The 12,039-nt window shown below is 41.9% G+C and overlaps 1 protein-coding gene across 5 annotated transcripts in view; it reads left to right on the forward strand.

Moving 5' to 3' along the window:
* Positions 1-239: 239 nt before the first annotated feature.
* The window catches only part of Amph (amphiphysin), a 17,006-nt gene continuing 5,206 nt past the window's right edge, over positions 240-12,039 (forward strand). For 4 of the 5 annotated variants that reach the window (XM_018023919.2, XM_018023920.2, XM_018023923.2 and 1 more), the window contains exons 1-2: positions 10,777-10,977; positions 11,524-11,659. In XM_018023919.2, the coding sequence (XP_017879408.1) occupies positions 10,792-10,977; positions 11,524-11,659 (322 nt within the window). In that variant the 5' untranslated portion in view covers positions 10,777-10,791. Of the gene's footprint in view, positions 540-10,776; positions 10,978-11,523; positions 11,660-12,039 lie in introns of those variants that run through there. The other variant, XM_018023921.2, reaches the window with a different exon arrangement.

The raw sequence follows: 12,039 nt of genomic DNA on the forward strand, positions 1-12,039 counted from the left end.
TGAAAATAAGAAGTATTAATAACTCTTATTTTTTGTCATTAAATCAATTTATACGTGCGTCATACAGATTCCTGTTAGCGCTCAATTCGATCGAATGTTGAACAAATGCTTGAACATTATGCACGGGTATGCGGTCACGTGGCATCCCTAGCTGTTACGTCACTCGCGCATGCTTTTAAACGCCTAGTTACAAAAAATCTCACGATGTGCTCAACACTTGCGTAGTAGTGGCGTAGTTGGTACTTTCGCAGTTTCCTCGCGGTGTCGACTCGTCAGAGTGTTCACATTTCAACCGTGTTCAGTGTTTCTTTGCGCTTCGCTCGTGCGTCATCGTGCGTTTCGGTCGTGTGACTCGGTTCGTTGGGGACACGGAGAGAGGAAACCAGAGGCAAGGCCGGCTCGCGAGTTAAATTTCCAGTGTGCTACGCGGATTGACCATCATCACTGTACTTTCGAATATCGTGAAGAAAATGGCTGAAAGCAAGGGTGCGATGATCGCGAAGTCGGTGCAAAAACACGCAGGCAGAGCGAAGGAGAAGGTAAGTGGTGGTGGTTGCTGGCCACGGTTACTCGTACATGTCTGTCTTTGCTGTACGTAACAGGTTTCTTCGAGGATTTAATCACTCGATCGGTTTCGGTTTCGCATTCAGAGTGTAAACCTTAATTCTCTCTTCCGGTAATCTGTACTTGAATCAATCGACTCGATCTTCAAATATTTTAACGCGTCGTTTCTCATAAGCCTGCGAATAATTTGCACTAACAAGTATCACGGTTAGACATTTGTGTGTGTCTGTATGTGTACGTCCGTTCGTCTGTTCGAAACGAGTTTCTCTTCGAAGAGTATGTCAGTCGCTCGATCGGTTTCGAATGGACCCAACCTCGTTATTCTCGATCGGTACCTATATACTTGTTTCTTAATTACGTTAATGCGTCGATTCATTTTCATAACCCAGCATATGATTTGCTGCCACGAACCGATATACGTAACACGTTTGACATTTCACGGCTGAGGGACTACACGACGGCGTAGGCGCGCATCCTTGTTTTTATCTGATTCAATATTTAGCAAACAGTGCCGGCGGCGAGGGATGCGTTAAGTTTTTCAGAGGTGACTTATGCAACCGGCTGCAAAACATGTACCAGTCGCGTACTTCCATTTCGAAAATGACTGAATTATGCAACTCCTGGGCCTGGTTCAGCGTAGTAATGCATACATACGCTCGCGCGCGCACTGGTGCACCTTCAACGCCAGTCGCCGCACGCACTCCCAACTCCCGAGCCGGAGAGTGAGGTCGCGAGCGAAATAATTGTAAACCGGGTGGATGTAGACGATGTAGACTGTCACGTGAAACGAATACGTATTTCAATGTCTATATCGACAAGAAATGTTTGCGTTCTCAGATCCGCGAATCGCGAACTCCTTTGAATAAATTTAACCTGCGTAATTCTGTGTCGGTGGTAGTAGACTCGATGTATCGTGCAGTAATACGTATTAGCCATCGCTATTTCTGAAGGATTCATTTTCATTTCCATTTTTACAGCCACAAAAAAGAACTCGTTTTATTAATCATTACAGAAACACACAACGGAGCAATGTGAAACGATGGATGTAGGCTATGCGTCTTTTTAGTAAAACAATTTTCTTTTCACAAAACTTACACCTCTTAGAAGTAGTACACAGGGATCATTGATTTCTTGACTCTTTTATTTCATTTCTTCGCGTGAGTAAGTAAACATACCGTAAGATTGTATAATTCGTGCGTGTCTTAACTTTCTTTTACCACTACCGTAGTACGTTGGCTGTTGGTTAGAAGGACCATATCTGTACATATAGAACCGGTCTCTAAGCGTCGTTGGCCGCGTTCGAGAACCGATTCTCGTCGAAGCCAACACAACAACGACGGCGGGGGTAGCAGCTTCGAATCTCGGTGAGAATAAAGAAAATCAGTTCGATCGACAATCGTGAAGATTGGAACTGGGGATTTGCACAAGCTTTAAAGGTTCGCCAAGCCACTCGAGGCGAGGAAAGTCGATGTTTCTGTGTACCAGAATGCCAAAGAACATTAACAAGACGGGGCGCGGGGATCTTGCATTTTCTCATACCCCGCAGCTGTTGCGCGGTATCGTACCGGTTATACCGGGATTTACATCTCTCGTTTGTTCCGTTGACTGACCGAGAAGATGATGATTCCTCCGGTAATCCCGAAAGATGATTTTACATCAGATGTGTCTTAGGGATTCGGTAACAAACATCGTGGAAATTGTACGAAACCGTAGAGACGGAGAGATAGAAATTGGAATTAATGTAGCCTCCCTAGGCTACTACTACCAGCGTTTACATACTATTCTGGTCCCGGTGCTGTCCCGGACGCTTTTGCACCGCGACTCTCGGCAAATATATATCTACGAGCTTGCAGCTCTCGAGGATAGCTACCGTCTCTCCTGCCGCCGCCCCTCCCTTCTCCTCGAACGGGCTCGCGGGTTCCGTTATATCCGAATTTTAGTGAAACGCGAGCCACGTAAGTACGTGGAGTCTGATTTTCTGTACGAAAAATTAGAATTACGTGCAAGCTAAGTGTCGACACTGTCGACGACGGTACATACATGTCCTATATAAAATTTTCGTTTACTATCAAATATGCAACATTCGACGTGTTACAATTAAAATGCAAATTGTAAAAAATAGTTTCACTCTCAAGGGTCACTTAGAAGTTCGTCATGAAGTTAGACGTTGAACGTTTACTAGATTTAAAGTTATAAATGAAATTACCGTAACTTTCCCCCGGAGTTATTTTTGCTTTTGTTTAATTTCCTCAGTCCGTTCTTGGATGCATGCCAATTAAAATTGGCAGACGCCAGGGGAAAGAACCACCGCGGAGATTCAGAGTTAATTGACGCGATTTCAAACGGTTGAACGATCTATGTAATTCCTGTAGAATATCAAACATTCACAGACGAAATAATTAAGAATCAGTTTACTCGTTATTGAGTAAACGTGTCTGAATCGGCTCTGAATGGCTCCATGCGACCGAGCGTGTTTCACGATGGCGCATTCGTTAAGCGCATTCTATCTTGAAAAGCTCCTTCAGTTCAATTCAGTCCCCAGCTCCTCTTTTTCTACTCGGTTTTCTTTGGATCGTCCTCGTCTTATTCCATCCGCGTTTAGACGCTATGCCGCCGCTATGGCATTATTGCAGCTGGACGGCTGAGCAATTCGAACGTTTTCTTCTTACATCATTCACCGCGTGCACAGGCTATATGCGTTACGTCCTAACGTCGGACGAAAGCCTGGACGATGACGTTGAACCTTACGCAGTGATATTAATATCCTCTGCTCCGATCTATCTATGCCCCGCGTGGTCTTCTACAATTTCACATATGTGTAATGTACCACATTGCGTCGCAGCAGCTTCTAGGTAGATGATGTATTCGCGGACGGATAGGTGTGGATAAGCACATAATTATATTGACCTTCGTTGCGGTTGCCGTTGCCACCCGATTACGCCGGCTGGGCCACGTTGCGCGTCGTAATCACGACCATTTCGCTTCATCAGTATGCACTCATGACTATGAACTTCGCGTTAAGCTTTAAGTCGGACGTTACAAAGGATCGACAATCCGTTGATCTTTTAGCAAGTAGCAAATAGGGGGGATCGGTTTCGCGATTTTTCGCATGTGCTGGGAACGTAAATTCCCTTGATGACTCGTGGGAACTTGTGACCGCTACCTCATTATTACCGTGCTACGTAACGCGGCAAAATAATCGTAAAACATTAGCAGGCTGCGGCATAGGACACTTGTCCGTATAACGATAATGCACGCAATAAAGTCCAGTAACCATGTACAGGGTGTCTCAGAGCTAGTGTCAAGCCCGAAAATGGGGAGGAACTGAGGTGATTTTAAACAATATTTTCCTTTGTCAAAATATCCGAGGCATGGTTTTTGAGTTACTAACGAAAAACACCGACCAATCAGAGCGTTCGTACAGCGGGCGACCAATAGTGCGACAACTGTCTTGGACTCCCAGTAACCGTGTACAGGGTGTCCTCAGAAATAGTCTCAGGCCTGAAACTGGGAAGGAACTAAGGTGATTTTGAACAATATTTTCCTTCGTCAAAATGTTGTCCAAGGCGTGGTTGTTGAGTTATTAACGAAAAACCCCTACCAATCAGAGCGATCGTATAGCAGACGACCAAGAGTGCGACAAATGCCTTGGACTCCCAGTAACCATATATAGGGTGTCCGAGAAAAAGTGTTAAAGACGAAGACAGGTGATCCTGTAAGTGCTTCTGAACAAAAGTTTCTTTTGCGAAAATGCAAAGTGAGTCATGGTTTTCAAATTATTAACGAAAAACAATGACCAATGACAGTAGGCGTAGGATCTGCGCCCAGCCACGTGTATGTTAGCTCGGATCGTGACACTCGGCTGTGGATTAGCGCAGGTCCTACACGCTTTTTTATTAGTCAGTGTTTTTCGTTAATAATTCGAAAACCATGGCTCACTTTCCATTTTACCAAAGGAAATTGTTGTTCAGAAAAACCTCCAGAATCATCACTTTTCGTCTCTAATACTTTTTCTGGGACACCCTGTATGTACCTTCTTCGACTGCATTTCATAGATCGGATCATAAGTGGAACAGTGTACTTCGTAATAGATGTTACCCTTCGTTGTTACCTCGTCTTGATAAGACATACAAACAATGTATGGATCCGAGTATTCTTGCACAGCTCGAATCCCAAATAAGTCCATCCAGTATAGGATGATAGTGTCGTAAGGTCTCTCGGTGATTCCGTCGCGTCGTACCTAATACGGCGGAGGCCATCCAGTATCCTATCAATTAACATACGTGTCGGCGGATGTAGTAGACGCGGTTTTAATTATGCGCGCACTCGGATCATTTTTACCATTCGTCGCGATATCAAATTCACTGCCAACCTAACTACACACCAACACTGTTCTACTAAAAAATTGTTCATAAATCAATCTTTCAAACAAAATTGTAGGTAGACTCATTATTGAATCGAAGACTTGGATCATTTATAGAAGATGTGAGATAGGTATCAGAAGTATAATAGAAATCAGTTAAACGAGATTTTCTCATAAGCTACGTGCGAAGCCGGAGAGGATACTCCACGCGGCACCATCGTGACAACGTGCCTACACATACGCGCGCGCAACTTTTACTTCCACAACGAGAAGTATTATATGTACCATAATTTGTTTGAGTTGATGTTGACATTGTGTTTGTTGTTGTGTATAAAATTTGTGACGAATGACGAAGATAATTAAAATGAACACGTCCTTGTGTCGGAAAATGCGGATGCATTCATTGATAAACGTGATGTACAATAGCCGAATAGTATGTGTTTTAATAATCGATCGCAGATCAAAGAAACAGTCCGTCTTTTAAATTCCGCGGTCAGGGCTGTGTGTGCATCGTAGAGAATGCGGAAGTGGCTGACTGGATCCATTCGAACATTTATCGTAACCGCGCGCGTTCGGTACTTCACGGGGAGAGAATAAGCGAAGTTACAGGTTTCACGCGATACGTACTATGTAAACGCTTTTACCGTGCACCGCACCGTGCACGTATGTATAGCTTGGGACAATGATTCCTGGCCAGCTCTGGCTTGTGTTAATTTTTCCTAGGAGGACATTATTAAAAGACAGTAATAAATCTTTTTTTTTTAATGCTCGATCTGACATTGATGCTGCTGGATTTTGACGTTTCAAAATGGTCTCCAAAGTTTTTCCTCAAATACGCCTAAATCGTTAGACCTACAAGGAACTTGCATAGGATTTTATTTGTAGCTGATAACTAGAGCTACAACTTTTGTATGGAACATTTTTCGTTAGCGGTGATAGTTAACGAGTAATTAACAAAAAACGGTAAAATTCTTTATTGCAAAACACTCGTTAAGTATTAATAATAGAGAAAATTGTTTCATATGAAACTTGAAAACGAAAATTTCGCAAAATCTGAAGATCGCTTGATACAGTAATTCTCAACCACTGTGCCGCAGCACTTTAATGTGTCGCCACTGGCAGGCAGTGGCGCCTCCCGAAATGAAAATCGTTTTTTTTTACATTTCTTTATCAATTGACACTACATTCAGTCCAAATATTTATTTGANCTTCATTTGCTTCCATTTTGAAATTTGAAAATTCACTAGCATCCATGACAGAGAGCATTGAAAAGATAAGACAGACTTATTACTCTTTTTGAATCTTGTCCTCTTAGGGGGAATTAACATTAGCTAGAGCTCGCCAGGAATCATTATCCCAAGCTGTACAGCTAGTAATAATAAAACTGAGCCAATTTGAGCTTGTCTTCGTTCCCCCTAGAGCGATAAAATTATTATTATAATTATATATTTATATTATAATATTATTTTTCAATGATATTGTTGAATTTTAACACAATTTTGACGCATCTAAGACGTAGACTTATTACTAAGGAAACTAATACAAGCCCAAACTGGCTCAGTTTCATTGTTACTAGCTGTACATATGTAGTATATCAGTGGTGATATTAATCGTACAAACGCCCGGTCGAATGCAATCGCGGTTTTAATCCTTCCACACATGTAATACATACATACACGCGTACAAATTCATTCTCTTCTCGAATATTCCTGAAACCGGTGTCCCGATAATCAATGTTCTACTATACTGCAAAACTGTAAAAACATACAGGGTATTAGGATAATTTGATCAGTTAGAGATAACCTAGAAGGTTTCCGCGTCGTGACGTATACCCTTGTACATACATACTATACGCATCACCGGTTGTCGGTCAGCTGTTATGGCATACCTGATACTTGCCGAGAGTGAGAGAGAGAGAGAGAGAGAGACGGTAGGCCGGTCGGTCGGTCGATCGGTCGGTTTGTTGAGAAAAGAGGTGGACAAAACGACGTCTCGGTGATGGTTCCGTTAGCTCGACCAGCCGAATCGAGTTTCCCATGCGAAGTGAGAAAGTACATAATTCCCTCGGAAAATCCCTCTTCAAAAGCGATAAGAAATAAAAGAAATCATATCTATAAAATTCTTCCCATGCGAACTTTTCCATCGTTATTGTAATAGGATGACATACGACATACAATTATCGATCTCCATAAAATATAACATATTTTACTCAGACGATGGAATAATAATAATGCTAGAATAAGAACTCGAAAATTGCTGACAGATGTGACGTCATTACGTTCCACGGGTGTGCCAGGGAGATGGCCGATGGACCCGTTCGTATAAAATGGGCTGGCTGACTGGCTAGTTGGTTGGCTGTCCGGCCGTCCGAGGTTGATGCCCGAACCCCGCGCCAACATTCCATTTTCTTGGTGGTCTCTTCGATCCCGCGCCCCGTTTCTTCTCGCGCGGTGCCGGTTTTAGAGGCACGAGCCACGGCCTCTCCGGACGCGAAGGTACGAACGACACGTGGAAGGGTCTCACTTTCGCTCGTAAGAGCTGTTATTGCTGCACTTGAGAGACTAGTCGTGAGGTCGCTCATTCTCTTCGTGCCCCTCTTTCGCGTGCCAACGTGTGATAAATGGGGCGTTTTTACCTGCTTGCCTTCCGATTCTTCCACTTCCACCACCTGTTCTCTACCTTCCGTGTTCTACGATTCTGATTCGTAGCGATCTATTTACTCTTCCTGAACGGTAATTAATGAAATATAAATATTAATTAAGTATAATAGAAAAGAATTCGTCTCTTGCACAATATTCACGATTAAAAATCAATTAATTGTAATCAATCGAAAGTAGTTCGATTAATCTCAGTTTCTTATAATAACATTTTTTATACGCAACGTTAAATGGAAACGGGAACTCGTATAATTGTTTTATAGAAAATTCTGTTAGTAAGTTTGCAGATTTTCCCGGTTTGCGAGAAACTACGATGCCGACGACGACGTAATAATCCGTTTCCGTGAAACTATGAGGCGTGTATGCACACGTAGGTCCACGGTATACATATTGTCGGCGGCGTACTACGACGTTATGTATGTCGATGGCGGCGGCTCGAGCGAGCTTATCGTTTCCAAAATAGATGATCCTCTCCTAAATTTATTAATAGACGAGCAGACGACGTGAATCTACCATTGCACCGCTATTATTGTGCCGTGATGCTCCCATTTCGCCATTTCGTCGTTGGTGCGCTTACGTAAGAGGGCGGCGGGATAGTGAATTTACAGAAAAATTAGTTCTCGTCAACCAATGTTTTTCCACCCGGGGCGTATTACGAATGTGTTTTAAAAAATAAAATCAAGCAGAAAAATCATAAATAATTGTACCTATCCCTGTGCAAATAGCTTAATGCATTCAAAAGCTTATTGGGTGGTAAAAGTATACTGAATATTGTTATTTTTAATTAGCTTTAAGTAGAATTCAAATGATAGAATGAATGACTATCTCATACCTTAATTATTATTGGATAGATAGGGCGATTGAGATAGACAGTTATTTAAACGAACTCGAGTACATAGTCGTGATTACTGATTACTGATTACTACTTGACTACCCATGAATCATCATCATTCTTGTCTGCCTTCTTTCTGTCTTGTCCTGCTCTGTGCTGTGTGTATAGACAGATCGAGAAATACAGAGATAAGCCGGTGGCGACGATTCGTATTATAAGTATGAAAATAAAGCTTATCTATCGCAAGTTGACTCATTCTACTTTTCTATATGTGCATACGTGATATCTCTTCTACTTTTCTACTTCTCCTTCAAGAATCGTTATCACTAATCACGTAAACAATGCCGCTGCATATATTATAAGAGTATTTAATTGTTTATTTTTAGCGATCATTCGTCCATGAACTGGAACTCAATATTTTTCTAACGATTCTGAATTTAATAATTGCAATTGAATATCCGCCTTTACTGGTAGGTTACATTGCAATTCTTAGATTATTACTACATTATTTTAGAAAGGCGGCATAATTTTTGTCACGCTGTTCAACGCGTGTCCCGTTAGCCGGTTTAGTTAGCATGTGCACACACATAGACGGGCGCGCGCGCGCTCAGCGTGCCGGGAACGAAATGTAAACCCGTTTGTGTTGAACAAGTCTGACCCGCATATGCAATGTCTGCATCTTTCCCCGTGCCCCATGTTAATTTGCTTTCGTATGAATACTGGAAATGGAAACAGGTTCGCGATTGAACCTTACCTTATTATAGACACGCGCACTATTATCCTCAAGTTAAAACTTTGATTTTGACGATATCGAGTGATTAGAAAAATCGTGTATGTACAGCTAGTAACAACGAAATTGAGCCAGCTACGTGCATATGTTAGTTTCCCCTAGGGGGCAAAATTCAAAACTAGTAATAAGTCTACGTCTTATTTTTTCAATGCTCGATCTAGTATTGATACTGTTGGGTTTTAACATAATTTTGATGCGTCACAATAAAAACAATTTTAACCTACGCTCATCACGATCACGTACATTAAAATTCTGTTTACTCTGACGTATGAACTTTATGTTAAAATCTAACAGTATTGATACCAAATCGAGCATTGAAAAAATAAGACGTAGGCTTATTACTCGTTTTGAATTTTATACCCTAGGGGAAACTAACAAATGCACATAGCTGGCTCACTTTCATTGTTACTAGCTGTACAGCTAATAACAATGAAATTGAGCCAGTTCGGGTTTATGTTAGTTTTTCCTAGGGCAGGCATGGGCAAATCATTCGTAAATGTAGATACGCGCCTGTAGGTTACATAGCGTTAAGAATCCCCACCATAGCCACTATGGCTCTCGAGAGCCTGTCTAGGGGGACAAAATTCAAAACGAGCATTGAAAAGTTAAGATGTAGACTTATTACTCGTTTTGAATTTTGTCATTTTGTTAGGGGAAACTAACAGAAGCCCGAATTGGCTCAGTTTCATTGTTACTAGCTGTAAAAATGCAGTACGTATGTGTTTTTGGTTTCGAGTGATCGAGGTTTCGAAAAACGCATTTCGCATTAGAACGTCCGTCCGCCGCAGAATCACGGGGAGTCGGTGGTTGCAGGTGTCGGATCAGGGGAAATGCACCATACGACGCGACGACGAGAGTCGAACAGGTAACACATTCGCGCAACGCGAAATTTCTCCGCGGTCGACGGCTATTGTTTCATCACGAGTCCTTTCGTAACGTCACGCCTTATTGCATGGAATGATAACTAGTAGCAGAGCCAGCCAGCAACGTTTATCCGTCCGAATCGTAGCAGTCCTCGGCCTACGAGGCCTTTATTGTTTCCAATAAAATTTTCTAATTTCAAATCCATTCGAATGTATTTGACTAATATTTGTATAAGACAGCAATAAAAATGATCATCGAATAATATTGGAAATTCTCTGCAAACCTCTCTATCTGCTATTTTAGACTGTACGTTCTTTCTGGTATTAAAGGACTCTACTAGCCGTTCACTCTTATGCGTGAGAGTATGTTAATGTGGATCCACCGAATTTTTAATCCACTCCGGAGATGTTCAAAATAGGTAAGAAAATGATAGGTGGTAAGTATACGGGTGGGGAGAGGAGGTAGAGGGAGGGGTTACAGGGAACTGTGCTTCGCGGTGTGTTATGTATCTCGCGTTACGCCACACGCCGCCGCCCGCGCCGGTGCGATACAGTGGAAAGATACATGTACGTAAACCGACTGATCTTTACACTTTGCACGCTACATACACACGAGTTGCACGTCTGTGACGTAACTCCGATCGCATCCTCAGGTAGATGGAGGCTGCTGACAATCCTCGTGACTCTTAAAACTCGAGCATCGTTCGAACCGAGCCGAGGAAATGCGCGCGCGCGCGTGTGCGTTTGCGTACTTGGGTGGTGCTGACTTCTTATCGGTCGATAACGAATGGTTCAAAGGCTTCATCGTTCGTCGTATCGTACACTGCGTTGTTTTTCTTTCCTTCCATTCGATCTCGGATACACACGATCTGCCTTGCAGCTGCACATCATCTCACCTAACACAACTAGTTCGTTTCTATCGAAGATTCTAATTAAGAATTGTATTTCAATTGCTTTGGTATCCAATTGATATCGATCTGTATCACAGGACAATAATCGTTGTCTTCGTCCGCGTATAATCTGATAGAACCGTCCGTCCAAACGTCCGTCAACGTGTCTAGCACACGTCGTTAAATTGAACGTTTTTATACGTCTGATTAGCACCGTGTGCCACTGTTCCATGCTATTACAACAACTGTGTATGGCGCTCGTATTAATGATAAAGTCTGCTAACAACCTATATTTTATGCGACCAGCTGCCAACAGTGAGAAAGCGCATGCAATCGTAATCGTATTCATGTTATCCGATTTAAATCTAAATAGCTGTAATATTAACGCCATTAAAATCCTGAGTCGGAGCAATAATTTCATAAACACTCTTTTACGATTCGCTACGTAATAAGTTCTTAAAAACTGCAAGGAAGCTGCGCATCAATTCTACGATTATTTATTTTCGATAATATTCAAGTTCGGAATCGTAATAATAAGCTTCTATCTTTGTTTGTTACACACAGTTTCTACAAAATCTGGGCAAAGTGGACAGGACCGCGGACGACATATTCGACGAGCATCTGCAAAACTTTATGAGACAGCAAAACGCAGCGAACAGGTTGCAGAAAGAGTTCAACAATTACATCAGGTGTGTTCGAGGTAAGTCGTTTGAATAATAAAATCGTGTAAGAGATGAATATTCGAATCGGTTGTGATTCATAGACTACAGATGTATTCGAGAAAAAGTTAATACAGAATAAAAAGCGCGTACAATATTCAAGGACGTGCAAAGAGTAAAGTTCATACTGTTATTTATGAGGAATGAAACGATTTCTGGCTGATTGACTACAGTAACGTTTTATTTTGCAAAAAAATCGGGAGTCTATTATACAGGGTGTCTCAGCTAAAGGAGGCCACCAAAATATCTCCTGTATTTTAATATGTAAATATTATATACACAGGATGGGGCAAATAAAGTGTTACAGAGCAATATCTCTCAAACTAACGATCATATCTAAAAATGTTTCATACAAAAGTTT

The sequence above is a fragment of the Ceratina calcarata genome, unplaced genomic scaffold (genome assembly GCF_001652005.2).
Source record: "Ceratina calcarata isolate Rehan_Ccalc_2016 unplaced genomic scaffold, ASM165200v1 scaffold311.2, whole genome shotgun sequence".
Taxonomy (NCBI): Eukaryota; Metazoa; Arthropoda; class Insecta; order Hymenoptera; family Apidae; genus Ceratina; species Ceratina calcarata.